Source organism: Nelumbo nucifera, chromosome 2, assembly GCF_055504915.1.
Source record: "Nelumbo nucifera cultivar China Antique chromosome 2, China Antique-T2T, whole genome shotgun sequence".
Lineage (NCBI taxonomy): Eukaryota > Viridiplantae > Streptophyta > Magnoliopsida > Proteales > Nelumbonaceae > Nelumbo > Nelumbo nucifera.
In genome coordinates, this window is record NC_142650.1 from 23,793,741 (window position 1) to 23,815,136 (window position 21,396).

Genomic DNA, 21,396 nt, shown 5'->3' on the forward strand with positions numbered 1-21,396 from the left:
GTTCGAGTGTCATCAGAGCAATCGGGGATGCGTGCGGTGGTTTTCTTGAAACAGAAGATTCTCCCTCTGAGCTGGCTACTTGCGAATGGATTCGAATGAAGGTGAAGAAGGGTGGCTTGATTCCGGAGAAGGTGGAGATTGTTGCTGGGGAAGTTCTCTTCTCAGTTTCCATCTGATCAGAAGTCCTTCCGTCAGTTCGGAGGTGGAAGACGAAAAGGCTCACAGAAGAGGGAACTCAAAAGGTCAGGGAGGACTCGATGGGCTTGAAGACAATAGTCTTAGAGGACGTCAATGAATGCTCCCCACTGCATGCTCATCCAGTTAATCTAGGGGGAGGAGGACTGGAGTGGGTGAGATTGCCGAAGAAGGAAGAAGAAGAAGATCGATCCTGCGGTTCTGATAGGAACCGTTTGATCCCAATACTAACGGAGGGCCAAGATTCAAAAGTCAGGGTGGGCCTTGAGGGAAGTGCCTCTGTTTTGAAAATGGGTTTTCTTGGAGATGGCGATTTGGTTGATAATATTAAAAATTTAATAAAAGAGTGCCTAAGAGACTTAAAAGTGGTGCCTATGGAAGAATGCTCGTTGACGACAATTAATGAGGCAAAACTTCTCTCTGAAGTTGGGGATGGTGCAGATGTGGGAATTTCAAAGAGGGTCCTGGATTTAGATTTGGGTCAGCTAAATCCATTTACCCGGCCTAATCAGAAGCCTAGTAGAAAAAAGAACCTTAAAGCTGCAAGTGAACCAAGATGGGCCGGAAGTAGACCAAGACAGTTCAGCCTGACTAGCCTTGATCCAGCCTTTTCTCCGGACCGGTTTGAACCGACATGGATCACCCGACCTTGTGTACAGGTGGGGAGGACTGGGCTTGCCACTTCGAAGATTCAGACCTCTCCTTCCCCTGAAGTAGAGCCTGGAGCATTCGGCCCCCCAATCTTGTCCTTCTGAAATGGTGAAGAAGGTGAAAACTGATTGCAGAAGACTGAACCAACCTCCCCTTTCCATGGTTCCTTTGAACGAGCAGTTGATGGAGGTGATGTCGCTGGCAGTAGTGGAAGTTGAAGACTAGTCTGCAATTAGGAGCGATACTCAGAATCAACATAGAGTGGCGGAGGAAAATGAGCTAAGTCATGCTGCGGCAGAGAGGAGAGAAGAAAGTGGCCAGATAGTGAGTGTGGGAAATTCAAATCTTGGGACTGTTGAAGCAGGTAAGTCTAGTAGCAGCACTTCTAAGTCCTCTTCCTAGGTCACTTCTAAACTTCTAGGGTTGGGGAGCTTTTTGGGGGTCTCAATGGAGGGAATGGAAGCGGAGACAGTGAAGTTCTTGGAAGAGATAGAACAAAGAATTCTGTTGGAAAGGGGTAATATGGGGGCTAAAAGAGGGGGGACAAACTCCAAGAGGAGAAGAGAAATGATGCGTCTCTCTTTGGGCTTGAATGAGAAGGTTGGGAGCAGTGTTGGGGCAGTTAGGGGGTTGAAGAAAAACTGAGAGGGTGGGGGTAGTGAGTTCTAGGAGTGGGAAGTGTTGGCTCTTCTTTTGTTATATCAATGAATATTAAAATTCTTTCTTGGAATGTTCGAGGGCTGGGGTTTGGGAGAAGAAGAATGGTGGTTTGTGATTCCTTAAAGGCTTCAAATTCAGGAATTGTATTGATTCAAGAAACCAAATTGGAGAAAATTGATTCTGGTATTATTCGGAGTATTTGGGGAGATGGTCAGGTAAGATGGAGGGCAAAGGCAGCCAATGGGAGTGCGGGAGGCTTGCTATGTCTTTGGGACCCCCTAGTTTGTAGTTTGATTTCTTGCAGAAGTGGGAATTTCTCGATCTCTCTTGTCTTTAAGCTGCAGGATGGTAATATAGTTCAAGTCACAAATGTGTATGGTCCAACAGTTTCTAATCTTAGGAGGAGTTTCTGGGAGGAACTGGCTGATATGAGGGGGACTTTGACTCATCCTTGGGTTATTGGGGGAGATTTTAATGTCACCTTGTCGGCGGAAGAGAAGAATACAAGAAGTGGCAGAACTGTATCGATGAGGCAGTTTGCAGATTTCATTAATAATATGGATCTAATGGACATTCCCGTTCAAGGTAACAGGTTCACTTGGACAAATAACCAGGATACCTCTACCCTGATCAGATTTCATTATTTGTGGGGAGAGGGAGAAGGTCAAAACTCCCTTTAAATTTGAAAACTCTTGGTATGAGGAGGAAACTCTCAGACCATTGATGAAGAAAGTGTGGGAAGAACTTCAAGTGGAGGGATCCAGTTCCTTTGTTCTGGCAAAAAAAATGACGGCTATAGAAAAAGAATTAAAATCTAGAACTTGGAGAATAAGTTAAGTTTGGAGACTGAAAGAAAAGCCTTATTGGGTATTATTGAAGAGATTGATAAAGCAGAAGAAATGGGTCCTATTTCTGAAGAGTTAAGGCTGAAAAGACTTAAAGCAAAAAACATGGAAAAATTGGTGGTGAAAGAGGAATTGAAATGGAGACAACGGGCTAAAGTTAATTGGCTAAAGGTAGGTGACAAAAATACACATTTCTTTCACAAAGTGGCTAATGCTAGAGCTAGAGTTTCAGCTATTAAGAAGTTGACATGGAATGAGAGATGTGGTGAATCTGATTCAGAGATTAAAGCAGTTGCAACCTCTTTCTATAAGAACTTTACAAGGAAAAGTGGAAGCTGAGACCATTTCCCTTCAATCTCTCCTTTAGGCAACTGAGTGAGACCCATAAAAGTTGGCTTGAAAGGCCTTTTATAGAAGAGGAAGTCAGTGCAGCAATTAAGAAGCTTGAAGGTGATAAATCACCTGGGCCGGATGGTTTTACCAATCTGTTCTATCTGAAGTGTTGGGACTTTGTGAAAGAAGATGTGATGAAGGTGTTCCAGGAGTTTCATGCAAATGCGTCCTTACAAAGAAGTCTAAATGCCACTTTTGTTTCCCTTATTCCAAAAATTGAGGGGGCTGTGAATATTAAAGAGTTTAGGCCTATTAGCTTACTTCACAGTTTCTATAAAATCTTGGCGAAAGTCTTGGCAGAAAGAATGAAAGGGGTGATAGGTAACGTTATTTCAAATAATCATAGTGCATTTATTCCAGGCAAACAGATGGTAGACTCAATTTTAGTTGCTAATGAGTTAATTGACTCAAGGAGAAGACGGGGTATTCCGGGGGTTTTTTGTAAGCTTGACATTGAGAAGGCTTATGACAATGTCAATTGGAATTGTTTGGATAGGGTGTTGGACTGCATGAATTTTGGACAGAAATGAAGAAACTGGGTTAGTGTTTGTACTAAGACCTCTAAATTTTCAATCCTAATTAATGGGCAGCCCACGGGTTTCTTTGGTAGTTCTAGGGGGCTGAGACAGGGAGATCCTCTGTCACCCTTGCTGTTCATCTGTGTTATGGAAATCCTCACTCTTTTTAGTAAGAAGGCTGCAGAATCGGGATTATGGAATTGGTTTACTATCTCTCCAGGTAAAGAGAAAGTTAATATTCTTCAGTTTGCTGATGATACCCTCTGCTTTGTGGATGCATCTCTGCCTTAGTTGGAAACAGTTCTTGGAATTCTGAGTTGGTTTGATGTGGTTACGGGTCTCAAAGTCAATCTGAACAAAAGTAAGATCATCCCAGTGGGTCAAGTTGTAAATTTGGAAGATTGTGCACAGATAATGGCCTGCCATATGGAGCTCCTTCCGGTTAAGTATTTGGGGTTGCCTCTTGGGACAAAATGTTCCTCTTCTTCAATCTGGAGTCCAATCATTGAGAGAATGGAGAAGCGGTTGGCTCTTTGGAAGGCTAAATATTTATCTTTTGGTGGTAGGGTTACATTGATTAAGAGCTCTCTGTCCAATCTCCCAACACACTTTCTTTCTCTCTTTCCAATTCCAAATAAAATTGCAAAGAGGTTGGAACAGCTTCAAAGGAACTTCTTATGGAGGGGATGGGAGGATGAGAAGAAAATTCACATTGTTAAGTGGGAGCGAGTGTGTAAGCCTAAGGAGAAGGGTGGTTTGGGAGTTAGGAAAGTAAAAGATTTCAATGCTGCTCTTCTTAGCAAATGGATATGGAGATTTGCTTTTGAGAGAAATGCTTGGTGGAGGTGCCTCATTGCGGAGTATGGTGTGGATTGGGGAAATTGGAAAACTCTCGATCCCCTTTCATTTGGGGGTAGTTCTCTCTGGGCTGGTATTTCTAAGATCAGTACTCTTTTCATGAACGGGGTCAAGTTTAAAGTTGGAAAAGGGGATAGAATCAAGTTTTGGAAGGATTCCTGGTGTGAGGAAGGCCCCTTGGCTGATGCTTTTCCCCGGCTGTTCCAAATTGCAGTGAATCAAGATTCTTCAGTTGCTGATAACATTAGTACTGCTGGGGGCTCCTTCTCTTGGACTCCCCTATGTAGGAGGAATTTGCTAGACTGGGAAGTGGAGGAGTATGTAGGTCTGTTGGGGCAGATTCAAAATCAGAGAATTGATACGAGTATGGAAGCTGAATGGACTTGGAAGTGGAATGCAGATGGTAGATTCACAGTTAAATCCCTTTTCCTTAAGACGTGCAGCTCAGGTCAGGAGAACTTCCCGGATGGGCAGATTTGGAACCCCACCTGCCCCTCCAAGGTTAACTTCCTGGTTTGGACAATGGTTTTGAATAAATGTCTAACTAGGGTCAACTTGGAGAGAAGGGGTATGCAGATTCCTGATCCCTCCTGTGTCTTATGTGGCATGGGTGCTGAATCTATAGTTCATTTGTGCATTCACTGTTCGATCTCCTCTTCAATCTGGGGACGTTTCTTCAAGAAACTAGAGGTGTGTTGGGCTATGCCTAAGTCTGTGAAGGAGCTGTTTATGAGTTGGAGATTGGATGGTCTTAGCATGAAAGGCAGGCTTGTTTGGAATACTATTCCGCAGGCTGTTCTTTGGTCCATTTGGATGGAAAGAAACAATAGAATTTTCTGTAATCAATCTAAAAGTCCAGATGAGATTGTGCAGAAAGTGGTGGGGAAGATTTGCTCCTGGGTGTCGGCGAATGAGGAGTTTAAAAGTCAGAATGTTTCTTTCCTTCTTTGTACTAAATCATGGATGTTCTTGTAATATGTTTTGGGCTCAGGAAGGCCTAGTTGGCCTGAGTCTTGTTGTATTTGGCTTTCTCATTGAATAAAATTACTTCACCTTTTTCCAAAAAAAAATGGCTACATAATATAGGGGGTCATTGCATGGTGCAATGGTAAAATCTTGGGCCGACAATCATGAGAACATGGGCTCTGAGTCAGACAATGACCACTATGAAAAAAAAAAAAAACAACTGTTAGGCCTGTATCCAGTCTACCCTCCTAACACAGCTGGGACCTGGGACCATCATTGGGTAATGGCCCCATGTCTAATATTCAATTGAGTAACAAAACTCCAATAAAAGATTGTCTATGTGACTGGTGTCCAACATTTTTTTTAACTTCATCTGCTTCACCTTTTACAGGTTCACATATGCATGTCAAGAGGAGAGGCTTTTCCTAATCTTCATGGACAGCTTGATGTGAAGGGACTGGGATTCCAGATACATGATGCTCCATCATCTTTTTCGGTATGTTCTAATTACATCTATTGTTTTGAAATTCTTTGTGTTTTCCTATGATGTTTTTTTTATTAATTAGCAACAGGAAAGATTTCATTGATATTAAAACAGTGTACAAGATGTACATCAAAGATAGAAGCAGTTTAAGAATTACAAGTACAGAAGATAGAATAACATAATCAAATATACATTAGCATGCCCAATTACAGCTTTGCGCCAAGGGTTATTCTCTCCACCTTAATTTCTGTCTATTTACGCTTGTTGGGGCAAGGGAGTCATCCAGTGAGTTAGCTCAGCTCTAAACCCAGTCAATTTCTGCTTGTATATTTTTGATGAATAATTTCTGCTTGTATATTTAGACACAATGATCTTGTTTCCCTTATTTTGTGCTTTAAGGCTCCAAGGAGGCAAGAACCATCCATAGTCCCTCTTATACCAGAAAGATTCAAGTTTCTAACGAAACAACCATATGGAATGAATTATTAGCTTCCTTGGAAGGAAAGCCCCACTCCCGAGTGATATGTTCTGCTTCCTCAATGATGAATTGGTATGGAATATGTTCTGCTTCCTCCTGAGTGATATGTTCTCTTTGGTAGATAACAAAGAGGCCACAGTTGCTGAGTGTTTTGATCTGGTCAGGGGAGAGGTGGTTAGGAGTCCCAGGTCCTGAAGAGCTTTTCAGGACTGGGAATTGGAGGAAGTGTTTAATCTTCTCAATTGCTTAAGTGCCTTCTCTTTTGATCCTTTTCTACACGATCAGTGGACTTGGAAATGGAGTGCTGATAGTCTAAGTGATTTGAGGGGGTATGAGTTTCCTGTAAAACAAGTATTGGTTCCTTCTCCTTCAAAAATCAACTCCTTAGTTTGGGCAGCAGCTCTTGGCAAATGTCTTGTCTGACTAGAGGCAACTTAGCAAGGAGAGGTGTTCCCATTGAAGATCTGAGTTGGGGGGTGTGCGGGCAGATTGAGGAATGTGCATTCATTGCCTGACTGCTTGGGTATAATGGTCTCACTTCCTGAAAGCGGTTGGGATTTGTTGGGTAATGCCAAGCTTGGTGAAGGATCTAAGAAAGGAAAATGCATCTAGAAAACTATTCCAGCTGCTGTGATTGGCTCCATCTGGAGTTCTGGACAAAAAGGAATAACAGATTGAGTCCTGATGAGCTGATTTATTGTACTGTTGCTAGGTTAGCTTCCTGGCTGTCTGCTGTAATAGAATTCAGTAATCAGAACCCAAGTTTTCTGCTTGTATTAGAGCATTTTACATGCATTACTTTTTGTACTGCTTTTCAACAAAAACAAAAAACTCCCAGTTTTAATGGGATAGAGTCTGACCATATTGCTTTGGCTGGAAAATTTGAAGAGTTGGAGGTGCAACCAAGAGATTTGAAGAAAGAGGAGCATGCGAAGAATCATTTTGGATTGCGATTTGGCTCACAAAAATTTCCAGGAAATGAGGTCCTTTTTGGTGGAAGTCATGAAAAACTTTGGTTTTGGGGAGAAATGGTGTAAATGGATTCGAGGCTGCTTGAGGACTTGCCACTACTCAATTCTGGTGAACAAGACTGTAGTTGATCACTTTCCAGCCATTAGAGGGATCAGGCAAGGTGACCCTCTATCCATTTCTTTTTACCTTGGTAGCTGATGTGTTAGGGAGATTAATCCAAAAAGTAGATTCTAGGGACTTGGTGAGAGGGTGGGAAGGGATAAAGTGCCTATCACACATTTGCAATTTGCTGATGACACGGTTCTATTTTGCGAAGGAGGTGATCTTAGTTTGTGTAGTAGGAGTGAATATGGATGCTAGGGAGATGTCAGATTGTGCAGCCATATTGGGTTGTGAAGTGTCAAACTGACCCATGAATTACTTGGGCCTTCCTCTAGGAGACAATCCAAGAAATGGCAATTTTTGGAACCCAATGATGGAGAGAGTCACAAAGAGATTAGCTTCTTGGAAGAGGAACTACCTTTCTTTGGGAGGGAGGATAACCTTAATCAAGTTGACCTTGGTCAGTTTACTCGTTTATTTTCTATGTATTCAAAATGCCAGTGGGGGTTTCCAAAAGCTTAGAGAAAATAGTTAGAGATTTTTTATGGGAACTAGGGGAGGAAAGAAAGGACCACGGGGTCAATTGGGAACTGTAACTAAAGGGGAATTGGCAATTTTCAGAAAAGAAATGCGGCTCTATTAGGGAAGTGGTTGTGGAGGCTATCGATAGAGAAGGATAGATTATGGGTCAAGGTGGTTTTGAGTATTCATGGGTTGACGGTTGAAGGTTGGGATGCGGGAGTGTTGGCTTGAGCTACAAGTGCTTCTCCTTGGAAGTTGATACATGCCATCCTACCTTTTAACATGTATAATCTTTGCTCTGGGAACTTGGTTAATTTCTGGGAACACTTGCGAGTGGGAGACTTACCCTTGAAAGATTGTTTTCCCTCTCTCTTTGCATTGTCTGATTACAAGAATAAACCGGTTTCCACCTTCCTTTCTTCTCATGCTGAGGGTCTTGTGCTTGATTGGGATTTGGGTTTTAGAAGGGGAATCGGGGATTCAAATCCAAATAGCCTTTTGTCTCTTCTTCATATCTTACAAGTAGGGGTGGCCACGAGTCGAGCTGTTCATGAGTTGTTTGAGCTTGGCTCAGCTCGGTCTAAACCGAGCTTCGAGATGAATTCAAGCCTAACATATGGGCTCGTTTTCTAATCGAGCTGAGCTCGAGCTTAATACAGCTCGGCTCGTGAGGCTCACGAGCCTAGTTGAGTATATGTACATAGGGTGTCACCTCGGCTTGGCTACTGAAGGAGACCTCGGCTATTGAGGGAGACGTCGGTTTGGCACCTTGGCAACTAAGGGAGACCTCGGCAACTAAGGGAGACCTCGGTTCAACACCTCAATTGATAGGGAGACCTCGATTGCTAGGGAGACCTGCAATCAGAGGCAGTCGAGCTCGAGCTCAAGCCGCTAGTTCGAACCGAGCTCGAGCTCAAGCTCAAGCCTGATAATTTATGACCGAGCCGAGCTCGAATAGGCAGATATTTGGTTCAGCTCGGCTCAAATCCTCCCCTACTTTTAAGGAGTCTGCTTGGACCCTTCAAAGTCGGATTCACACATTTGGATCCCCTCTTCTTCCTGTATTTTTTCATGTGCTTCCTTCTTTAAAGCTTTAACTGTGCCTATTGATAGTGTTGGGCAAACCTTTCTAGTTAAAGAAGTGCGGGGTAAACCGATTCCACCTAGGGTTGGGGCTTTTTGTTGGAAAGCCTTCTTGGGAAGGATTAACACTGGTGATTTCCTTCAAAGAAAGAAGCCTTTTTGGTGCTTATCTCCTAACTGGTGTGTTCTTTGTAAAGCTGATGGTGAGTCCTTCTTTCACGTATTAATGTCCTATCCGTTTGTTTCTTCTATTTGAGAATGGTTTCTCTCTTTGTTTAGTTGCAGATGGATTCCTCCACCAGATGTTCAATGCCTTTTTGGTCCTGCTACTGGTTGCTGTACAAAGAAGGGGGAGAAGGCTTTATGGAAAAGTACAAGGGCTGGAGTATGTTGGACAGTTTGGGATGAAAGAAATCAAAGAACATTTGTTGATTAGGAAAGGTACAAAGAGGCAATAATTGAAGTAACTACAACAAGGGTAATGCAATGGGTGAAGTCTTTGGAGTTATTTGAAGACATATCCACATCAGCTCTGTTGAACAATTGGAAGGAAGTGGCCTGTTCAGCTCCTGAGAAGACTGTCCCTCAACCACTGTGGACTCCTCCAGCTCTTGGCTTTATAAAGCTGAACTTCAATGGTAGCAGTGAAGGAAACCCTGGCCCTTCAGGCATTGGAGGGGTATTTAGGAACGAGGTGGGTATGATTATTGCTATGTTTTCAGGTCCAGTTGGGTAGGGGACTCACTTCGAGCTGAAGTCTTGTCAGTCTTGGAAGGTGCCAAAAAGGCTAAGGAACTTAACTTAAGGAGGTTAATTATTGAGGGAGACTCGAGGTTAGTTATAGATTGGCTACAAAAGGAGTGTAGCATGTGGAGCTACCTGAATGAAAAAAAAAAGAGTATTTAAGTGGCTGACTCGGGATATGACAGTGAGACTACAATGGGTAAAGAGGTGTGCTAATTCCTTTGCAGATGCACTAGCCAAACAAGGCGTGGGAAGAAATCAGTTGTTCTAGGCCAATTTGTAATCTTTCTTTTTCCTTGGGGGAGTTATGAGAGTTTATCTCCCCCTACCATTGTACTTTTTCTTCATCTTTCATTAATGAAATGATTCTGTTATTGATAAAAAAATTCCAGGAAACGAGCTGGATAAAATGCTGGTTTGAAAATGGGAGGAATTGGTTAGATGTCAACTCTTTTAATTAGTAAAAATGTTTGGGATTAAAAAAGTTAGTAACGATGTTCTTTATTGAAGAATGAAAAGTACAGAGCACAAGGTACAAAAATGGCCCAATGGATAAAACGATCCCATGCCTTCCCCTAAAATGATTCTGTGCTATCCACCATAAATCCTGCTAAGCTATTGGTTGAAGTGTTTGTTGATCTCCTCACCCATGCGAATGAGATATTCATTCTAGATGGGAGGTTCCAAATGTTATACTACATCTCCCAAGGTCCCTCCACCAAGACCGGATCTTCTCCTCACACAGAGCGCCTCACACTGACCTCACAGGCACATCCCACTATGCATTGGGAACATCTCCCGTACTTATACGTTATTATTCACGGGAGGTGTTCCCAATGCATGGTGAGATGTGCATGTGAGGTCGGTGTGAGGCGCCCTGTGTGAGGAGCAGATCCCAATTCCCCTCCACCTATACATACATATATACATACATATGTGTATGTATATGTATATTTATGCATGCATTCATGCATACATGTATGTATATTATATAAAGATGATACTTGTCATTGTTTCAGTGCATGTCATAGAAGTTGTTAAATCCAAATACCATATACCATATGTGGTTAACGTGTGTATCTATTGATTCTCTCTCTCTCTCTCTGTATATATATGCAAACTAGAGGGATTCTCTTTCAGACAAGTAGTTGCCTATCTTCTCAAGAAAGAGTATCAAAAGAGTGATTCTTTCCACTCTTAAATAACGTGGATGTGGTTGTAGTAAACTCCTCTCACAAAAAGTACTCCATAGTCCCTTTAGATGATTCCTCTGGTTTTGGGTGGAATTTAATTTGAGAAGGGCTGTTAGGGACATTGACTTAAAAGATACTATTTCCCTCTTGGCAATCCTTGAAAATGTGTTTCTGATCCCCCAAAAGGAAGACTGCAGAATATGGACCTCATCCCCCTTGGGCTCTTTCTCTTGTGCTTCATTCTTTCAGTCCCTTTCTCAGCATCCTACTTCCCTTGGGATGCCTTTCCCTATTAAAGAAATTTGGTGCAAGCCTATCTCACCTCAGGTTCGGAGTTTTTGCTGGGAAACCTTTCTGGAAAGAATAAACACTTGTGATCTTCTTCAAAGAAAAAGACCCAAGGCTTGTCTTTCCCCGCACAGGTGTGTTCTTTGCAAAGCTGATGGAGAGACTGGGTACCACTTATTAGTGTCGTGTCATTATGCAACAACTATTTGGGCTTGGGCTTTGTCCATCTTTGGGTGTAGCTGGATCCCTCCTTTGAATTTGCAGAGTTTATTTTTCCCATCTTTTTTCAGTTGGCCTGCAAAGAGGGGTAGGATCATGTGGAGGAGTGTTAGGGCTGCTGTATGTTGGTCTTTGTGGGAAGAAAGAAACTCCAAAATCTTCTTGGAAAAGGAGAGGGAAGCTGAGAACTTATGGAGATGATCCACTTAAGGGTAGTGCACTGGCTGAAATCCATGGTTTTGTTTTCAGACTTTTCTGTGGATGTTTTGTTGAGAAATTGGAAAGAATTAGCAAAATCAGTCCAGGTCAAGAGGGTCATTAGTCCTTCTTGGATCCCCCCTTCTACTGGGTATATAAAGTTAAACTTTAGTAGAAAACCTTATGTGCTGATTTCGGCCAAGCTTCTTGTGAAAGGAAGAGTAGAAAGTTGGGGATTTCAGCAAGAGACAAAGGAAAGGGGAGAAAAGAGAAGAAGGTCGACTAGGATAGATTAACTTAACCCTAGCCACCAGCCCCTCATTCTATTTATAATTAACTTAAGTATGAGATATTACAAAGATGCCCTAAGTAGGGCGGCAACTCAACCTAAGTAATTACAACTCTTTAAGAAATAAAGACTAATGGGCCCAAGGCCCAACAACATCTTAATTTAAAAGGAAATAAACTAAACACAAGTCGGCCCACTCAACACTCCCCCTCAAGTTGGGAGTAGATGTCATACATTCCCAACTTGCGTAGATCATGCTCCAACTTATTCTTTGCAACGCCTTTTGTGAGGACATCAGCAAGCTGCAGATCAGAAGAAATGTATGGAAGACAAACTTCTCCAGAAGTTACCCTTTCTTTGATAAAATGTCTATCTACTTCAATGTGCTTAGTTCGGTCATGCTGGACTGGATTATGAGCAATATTAATTGCTGCCTGGTTATCGCAGTATAGCATCATAGGTTCTTCCGCCTGAACACCGATTTCTTCCAATAGAGAACGGATCTAGAGAAGTTCTGAAACTCCATGTGCCATGGCCCTATATTCGGCTTCTGCACTTGATCTTGCCACAACTGTTTGTTTTTTACTCTTCCATGAGACTAGGTTGCCGCCAACTAGGGTGCACACTCCTGAAGTTGATCTTCTGTCATCGAGGCATCCTGCTCAATCCGCATTTGTATAGGTCTCTAGCTTGAGCTATCCATGATCAGTAAACAATATGCCTCTGCCTGGATGTCCCTTCAGATAAGCAAGGATCCTGTCAACTGCCTTCCAGTGCTGGTCTCGTGGAGCATGCATGTATTGGCTCACTACACTTACTACATAGGAGATGTCCGGTCTTGTCATGCACAAGTATAGTAGCCGACCCACAAGTCTTTGGTACCTCCCGAGGTCCTTTACTGGTTCACCTTCTGATGCACTGATTCTGTGGTTCTGATCAATGGGGGTGCTAGCTGCCTTTGTTTCAAGTTTCCTTGTTTCTTGGAGAAGGTCCAAGACATACTTCCTTTGAGAGATAAAATTTCCATGTTTCGATCTTGCAACTTCAATGCCTAGGAAGTATCTCAGTTCTCCAAGGTCCTTAATCTCAAATTCCTTATGCAGGTTCCTCTTCAGACTATCAATCTCACTCAAATCATTCCCAGTGACAACAATATCATCCACATAAACAATTAGGATTGACACCAAGGCTCCCCTGCGCTTCACAAACAAGGTGTGATCAGATTGATTTTGAGTGTAGCCAAAAACAATCAGGGCCTTTCTGAATCTGTCGAACCATGCTCTAGGGGATTGTTTCAAGCCATATAGTGACTTCTTCAGCTTGTATACCTTTCCCTCTTTAGCATTATCATAAAAACCAGCTGGAAGATCCATATACACCTCTTCTTGCAGATCCCAATTAGGAAAGCATTCTTCACATCCAGTTGAAACAAGGGCCAAGAGTATGAGGCAGCAAGAGAAAGGATTATCCGAACAGAGGTCATCTTTGCAATTGGTGCAAAAGTCTCTAGATAATCAATGCCATAGGTCTGCGTGTATCCTTTTGCAACAAGTCTTGCCTTGTACCTCTCTATGCTTCCATCTGCCTTATACTTTACTGTGTAAACCCATCTGCATCCAACTGTCTCCTTGCCTTCTGGTAGGTCCACAATCTCCCATGTCTGATTCTTAATCAAAGCCTCCATCTCTTTTTGCATAGCTGCCTTCCACTCAGGTTTGGAGAGAGCCTCACTAACACCCTTGGGTATAGACACGGAATCAAGAGAAGAGAGAAAAGCACGGTAGGAAGGAGAAAGTCCATTGTAGGATAAGTATTGTGATATGCAATGAGCAGTGCACTTCCTCTTCCCTTTTCTAAGAGCAATAGGGAGATCAAGGTTATCTGTAACAGTGTTAGTGGGACCAATGGGAACTGAAATAGTAGAGGGATCAAGAGGAATACCTGGATTTGTATCAGCCGAATCTGGAGTCTCCAAGGGATCGACAGGAAGTGGTGTGAGTTCTGCTGTAGTGGAATCAACCTCCTTATGAAGTCTCTGCTGTGAGTAATACTATGAGACGGAACGCAAAGGGGGGGGGGGGGGCAAGGTAGGTGACATCGAATGGTTGTCAAGCACAGTAGTAGGCACATGAACTGGAACTGGGAGAGGGATAGACTGCTGACTTACTTCCCCAAAACACTCCCCCTGAGAAGGATTCCTTGAGAAGAAGTATGTAGATTCGAAAAAAGTGATGTCCATAGTAACAAACCGGTTCCCAGAGACTGGATCATAGCAGCGGTACCCTTTCTGATTCTCTGCATATCCAAGGAAGACACATTTCTTTGCCTTGGGATCAAGCTTCAAACGGTAAAGACCAAGAATATGCGCAAAGCAGACACACCCAAACACCCTTAGAGGAATATGAAACATCTCCCCCTGAGGAAAAAGAAGGCTGAATGGAGTGCTGAATCCAAGTATACGAGAAGGCATCCCGTTAATCAGATATACTGCCGTGAGAACAACATCACCCCAAAAACGAACCGGAACTGTCGCTGTGATCATCATGCTTCTTGCCGTCTCAACAATGTGTTTGCTCTTTCTCTCTGCAACACCATTCTGCTGTGGACTGTAGGAACAACTACTCTGATGGACAACACCATACTCCAACAGATATGAGGCAAGATGTCTCTCAAAATATTCCCTAGCATTGTCAGATCTGAACATCTTGATTCTAGTTCCAAACTGTGTTAATACCATCTGATGGAATTGTCTCACCAAGAATGGTACCTCATCACGTGATTTCATCTAGTAAATCCAGGAATATCGAGAAAAATCATCCACAAACAGGAGAAAATAGCGATAACCGCCCATAGAGGGAACATGATAAGGGCCCCACACATCCGAATGAATAACATCAAAAAGAGAACATCTTTTATTACTCGGTTTAAAAGAGTGTCTACAATGCTTTCCAAATTCACAACCTTCACACTTCAACCTTGACAGACTCACAGACTCAAACAGTTTTGGAAACAAAGAACTTAAAGAGGAAAAAGACAAATGGCCCAGACGATTATGCCAAAGTATAATCTGACCCACAAGTTTTGACTCATTGCCCTTGCAAACATGATGACTTTGGTGAATTGGAAGAGTATCCAGGAGGTAGATTCCATTCACTTTTCGACCACTCCCAATCGTCCTCTTTGAATCCAGATCCTGCAAAATACAATGTCCAGGAAAAAAAATTACTGAGCAGTTCAGATTCTTAGTCAAACTACTAACAAATAACAAGTTGGTGCTCAATCTAGGAACATGGAGGACAGGGGGTAAACAAATGGAATCATTAATCTTGACAGATCCCTTCCCAACAATAGGAACATGGGATCCATCAGCTGTAGAGACCCTATCTCTGCTAGAACTGAGCTGGTAAGAGGAGAAAATGGTGGAGCAATGGGTCATGTGCTCTGAGGCTCCAGAGTCTATAATCCAAGGAGATCTCTCCTTACCTGAAGCAGAAACATAGTTTGCAGTGACATGTGGATTACCTGTGTGGGCAAGGGAGGTAGAGTGAGTTCCACCTGTGCTACCTGTACTTTGTTGTCCGGTTGCGGCTGAATTGGAACTAGCTGTATCCCTCTGATTCAGAAGTAACCCAAACCTCTCAAGCTCGGCCCTTACTGTAGCAGCTGCAACAGACTCCAAGGCAGCTGTAGTAGGAGGGGCCGGAGTGTCACCAGTAACTGCCATATGTGCATTTCCTTTCTTTTTCTTCAATCTGGTTGGCACAAGATGTGGGTGAAGCTTCCGGCAAGTATCTCTTGTATGCTTCGGTTTCTTACAGTAGTCACAGACTAAGTCCCTTTTGTCTTCCTTCTTGTTCTTTTTGCCATTCTGTTTAGGTTTCACAACACTTACCATAGCAGACTGATCAGTCATGAGATTCTTCATCATTACATCCCTCCTGCACTCCTCCCCTGACACAAATGCATATGCTTGGGAGATAGTGACACTGTCCCTGGAAAGAAGATGCTGTCGTGCAATGTCATACTCGGGGTTAAGGCCAGCAAGGAATTCAAACACCCTATACTTCTCTAAGTGTCTTTGATAGGTAGCTGCATCCTTGGTGGTTTCCCAAGCAAAGGTCTCTAGATGATCAATCTCCTTTCACAGGGTCTTAAGGACTGAAAAATAAGCTGCAACAGATATATCTCCCTGCCTAGTAGCAATAATCTGATTTCTTAGTTGATAAGCCCTAGCAACATTCTCCTTCTGTGAATAGGTCTCTGCCACCCCATCCCGTATCTCCTTAGCAGTGTTTGCCCATAAAAAGTTTTTACTTATATGTGGCAACATAGAATTACACAACCATGTCATTACCATATAATTTTCTTGCACCCACTGGGAGTTGCTAGTTTCGGGTTTTATCTCTTCACCAGTAATATACCCCAATTTTCCACGAGCCCCAATGGCCATCTTTACAGATTGGGACCATTCCAAATAATTTGTACCATCCAACCTAACTGTAGTAATGGTTCTGACTCCGAAGGGGTCTCCAGCACCTCCTCCCACTGGTCCCATTTCATTCCCGGGCTTATATTCAACTCTATGTCCCTCCATGTGTCTCAAAGAGGTACAAAAAACAGCTAAAAAATGCAACAAGAATAAACAGAATACCTTCTGGAACTAGCGACACTCCTTTGGTGTCCTGGACTTTCTTCCCACGAAAGATTCCTTTTCGGTGGGATGGGGAGAAGAGAGAGAAGAAGCAACCGCCCTCTCTAGAGGCCTCCAAACCACATGGAACTTGAATTGCCCCTTACAAAAAACCCAAAGGAACCCTAAAAAAGTAGGGCGCCACTACCTAGGTCAAAATTGAAGAGTCCAACAAAATCAGGACTCTTCCCCTTTCTCCAGTTTTTCTTGATTCTGATGAGAAACCCTAGACCAGCTATAGGGCATACAGATCCACCAAGAAAATCCAAAAACTGGGCTTACCTGAAAGCTTCAATCAGCCTCTTAAATCTCCATCCAGTCGGCCGATCTAGGGCTGCAGGAACAAATCTCTTCAAGAACCTTCAACCTGCTCTGATACCAAGTAGAAAACCTTATGTGCTGATTTCGGCCAAGCTTCTTGTGAAAGGAAGAGTAGAAAGTTGGGGATTTCAGCAAGAGACAAAGGAAAGGGGAGAAAAGAGAAGAAGGTCGACTAGGATAGATTAACTTAACCCTAGCCACCAGTCCCTCATTCTATTTATAATTAACTTAAGTATGAGATATTACAAAGATGCCCTAAGTAGGGCGGCAACTCAACCTAAGTAATTACAACTCTTTAAGAAATAAAAACTAGTGGGCCCAAGGCCCAACAACATCTTAATTTAAAAGGAAATAAACTAAACACAAGTCGGCCCACTCAACAACTTTGATGGCAGCAACATTGGGAATCCAGGACAATCAGGAATTGGAGGGGTTTTGATAGGTTCCGCTTCTGTTATGCTTTCGGTGAACTGGTTCGAGGGAGCTCGCCCTCCTGAAATGGACGTGAGGTTGAAGACGAGAGAGGGAGAGAAATATCAAGGAAATTATTCTTAGTGTCTTTCATGCATTCGCTGATTGGCCTATATAGTGCATGGCCAGCTAACAACTTGTAACCGACTTTGAGCATCTTACACAGACTATGATTGCTTCCCATTACGTGGACGTCAGGTATACACGAATTTAACGGGTGGTGCCATACGCGTGATGCATGTGGTGTTCTGGGCTGATACTTGGGCATGCTGGGCCCGAGTTTCTTCGTCTGGGTTGTCTCCTTCTTTGGGCTTAACATTCCTGCCTCCTTCAAGAATGACCTTGTCCTCAAGGTCAAGGGTGGGAAACTGCTTTCGGAGCGTCTTCTTGAGGCAAGCCATGCCACATGATCAGAGCCTGCTTATGGACCTTGCTGCCCTTGCGAACCCAATGTAAATCCTTAAATCACCAGAGGTTCAAACATTACTTCTCTTGCCTCTATGAATTGAGGGAGAGTGGGGCTGATAACATCAGTGGAAGCCAAGCACGTCTTCAGAAGGCTGACATGGAAGATGGGGTGCAACTGGCATTTTGCAGGTAAGTGGAGGCGGTAGGCGACAAGCCCAATTCGCTCTGCCACCTGAAATGGGCTGAAGTATCTTGGAGATAGTTTCTGGGATGCCCTTCGAACCAGAGATGCCTGTCTAGACGGTTGGAGCCGTAGGCAGACCCAGCCCCCAACAGAGAACTCTATTCCCTATGCTTCTTGTCATAGGCTAACTTCATTTGTTGCTGGGCCTGTTGTAAGTGGAATTTGAGGAGCTTAAGTGTGCTGTCTCTCGCCTGTAACTGTGCCTCAACCTTGGCTACTGGCGAAGTGCCCGACTCATAAGGCAAGATAGAAGGAGGTTTGTATCCGTACAACACCTTAAAGGGAGTTGTTCCGGTTGAAATCTGGAACGTGGTATTATACCAATATTCGGCTCAAGCCATCCACTTGGCCCATTGTTTGGGTTTATCACCCACAAAACATCTCAAGTATGTTTCTAGGCTGCGGTTGACCACTTTGGATTGCCCATCTGTTTGAGGATGGCAACTGGTGGAATGCAACATCTGAACTCCTTGAGCTGTGAAGTAGGCCTTCCAGAAAGCACTCATGAAGAGAGGATCCCGATATGTTAAAATGGATTGTGGTGTTCCGTGGAGCTTGGCTACTTCCCAAATGTAAGCCTAGGCCATTGTGGTTGCTGAGTAAGGTCGAGAGAGGCTTATAAAGTGAGCATATTTACTTTGGGACGTGGGTGAAGTCCATGGTGACTTCTTCCCACACCCTCTCTAGGATGTGTAGAGGTTGCAGTAACCCGGTCGGAGTTTGGGTGCTATTTTTTTGCTGCTGGCAAATAGTACATTGGGCCACAAACTCTTGTACCATTCGTTTCATACCCTTCAAATAATAGTGGGTTGCCAGGTGTTTGTAGGTGTGGAGAGCTCCTGAATGTCCTCCTTGGGCCAAGTTATGGAATAGCCGAAGTAGCTCTTGATGATATTTGGATTCTCCGGACACCACCATACGACCTTTGTAGTAGAGAATGCCATTATGGACTGTGTATCCTGAAGTCTATGCAGAATCCTCAAGGATCTGGGCCCGAATTTGGGTTAAATGGGGGTTATTGTGGGCTTCTTGTTTTAGGTGGGCAGATAGTGGGTAATTCAGCCGTGACAAGCCCATTATGTGAAAGTTATCAGCTCTGGAGAGTGCATCCGCCACCGCATTAGAGGGCCCGAGCTTGTATTCGATAGTAAAGTTGAACCCCATTAACTTGTAGGCCCACTTATGCTAGTCAGGGCCCAAAACTCGCTGCTCCAGAAGGTGTTTAATGTTGCGGTGGTCCGTCCTGACAATAAACCTTTGGCCCAAGAGATATGCTCTCCATTTTTGAACCGCCAGAGCAATGGCCATGAGCTCCTTCTCGTAAGTGGACTTAGCATGAGCTTGTGGAGAGAGAGCCTTGCTGAAGTAGGCCAAGGGTCGGCCCTGTTGCATTAGAACTGCACCTATGCCTTTTCTTGAGGCGTCAATCTCCACTATAAACTCTAGATCAAAATCAGGGAGGGCCAATGTGGATGGGGTGGTTACGACTTTCTTGAGTGTCTGAAAGGCTTCTCAGCTTCTTGATCCCACTTGAAGGAGTGCTTCTTCAACAACTGCGTGAGAGCAGCAAGGACCCCATACCCCTTTATGAACTGGCAGTAATAGCCTGTTAACCCAATGAACCCTCTAAGAGCCCCTGGAGAGCTGGGCCGGGTGGACCCGGATTTGATGGTAGCTTGACCGTAGGTCCATCTTGGAAAAGTATTTAGCTTGCCCCAACTCATCAAATAGTTCTTCAATCAGAGGTATTCCTGTCCTTGATTGTGATGTGGTTCAAGGTTCTATAGTCCACATAGAATCTCCAGTTACCATCTTTCTTTCGTACCAAAATTACCGGGGATGAAAACGAGCTGCTGCTGGGTCGAATAAAACCTTTGTCTAACAGTTCCATCACCATACGCTCCACTTCAACTCTCTGGTAATGGGGGTAATGGCAAAACGTTGGCAGGTGGGGCTCCGGGTTGGATGGGAATCTGGTGGTCATGGGCCCGAGTTGGTGACAATGAGGTAGGTTCTTGGAAATTGTCGGAGTAGGTCCGTAGTAATAGCTGGAGCTGTTGGGTCTGGCTTGGGGATGGGCTAGTGTTTCCTGTGAGGGGAGTAATAATGGGCCTAGTGGGCATTGAGCCCATGCTCATCAATACTGGAATAGAGTCATGTTGATAGGTCTCAAGTACAACCTCCAAACTGTTAGTGGTTATGGGTTGGGCCTTAATCCCCTTTAATGTGTAGGAACTCCACCCATAAGTAAATTGCACTGTCAAGTCAGACCAATTACAAACCATAGGGCCCAGCAACTGTAGCCATTGTATGCCCAAGACAACATCTGCCTCTGTGAATTCTAACAGATGTAGGTCCACTTTAAATTGGTACCCTTGAATCTTTAATTCTACTGATTTGCACCTCCCGTCACAAGTGATTTGGTGGCCATTGGCCATGTTGACTGCAAATGGAGAGACGGGTTCTATCATTAACCCGAGTTGTTTGGCTAATCGGGGAGTAATGAAATTTAGAGAGCTTCCACTATCAATCAAGACAGCCACTCTCTTCCCTGATATCAGCCCCTGTGTCCGCATGGTTCTTGGGACCTGGTAACCAGCTAGGGCCTGAAGGGATATAACACAGTATTCTATCTCCGGTACCACCTCCATCTGCTGAATCCCGGTCACCGGTTTGGGTTTCAAAATCATCCTCTCCTACTTGTAGAAGATACACATGATGGATCTTGCATTTGTGGTCCAGGACGAATTTTTCGTTGCAATTATAACAGAGGCCTTTCTCCCTATGGGCCTGCATTTCCGTCCAATATAGTTTCCGGTAAGGGAGGATCAGAGTTCCAGTCCTCTTGTTAGGTGGAGCTGGTAAGGGAACCGGTTTGAGGGTAGCCGAGGTTGGGGTTGGAAGAAGAGGCCCAGGTTTCGACTCAGTCTTGGGATAGGGTCTCTTTTGGGTTAGGCCCGCTTGAGGCCCAATAGGCCTCCCTAGCTTCTTAAGCTGGTCCAGTCTCTCCTCATGGAGCTTAGCCAATCCCACTGCTGCCATCAAGGTGGTCGGTTGCATGGTATTCACCTCTATTCGGATGTCTTCCCTTAAGCCCCCTATAAAACATCCCACCAGAGTGGTCTCCGGCCAGTTGTGAACCTGGGTGGCCAACCTTTCAAATTCATTCTGATACTCCCTCACTGTTCCTGTCTGTCTCACCCGGGAGAGTGACTCATTGAAGTTCTCATAACTAGAAGGACCGAACCTCACACACAAGGCTTTGGTTAGATCCAACTAGGTGGTTTGGGGGTGAGTCTTACTACCATTGGTACCACATAATAGCCTCTCCATCCATGTGTATGGCGGCAATGGAGACCCTCTGATCTGCTGGGGTCTTATGGAATTCAAAGTAGCGTTTGGCCCAATAGATCCAAGGAATGGGATCATCATCACCTGAGTAAAGAGGAAAGTCAATTTTGGCAGCCTTGACTGGAAACGCTCCTCCCCTCCTAACGCCTCTGCTGCTAGATCCTTCAATATCAGTGGGTCTTGAAGCTGATGACATCCGTTCGAACTGACCTACCAGAGCTGAGAGGGTCTCTTTGATTTCTATCAACTCGCT

At 44.0% G+C, this 21,396-nt stretch overlaps 1 protein-coding gene across 2 annotated transcripts in view; it reads left to right on the forward strand.

The window, feature by feature from the left end:
• Positions 1 to 21,396, forward strand: part of EMB2410 (embryo defective 2410) — an 86,459-nt gene that overhangs the window by 11,261 nt on the left and 53,802 nt on the right. For both annotated transcript variants that reach the window (XM_010255904.3, XM_010255905.3), the window contains exon 5: positions 5,478 to 5,582. In XM_010255904.3, the coding sequence (XP_010254206.1) occupies positions 5,478 to 5,582 (105 nt within the window). The remainder of the gene's footprint in view (positions 1 to 5,477; positions 5,583 to 21,396) is intronic.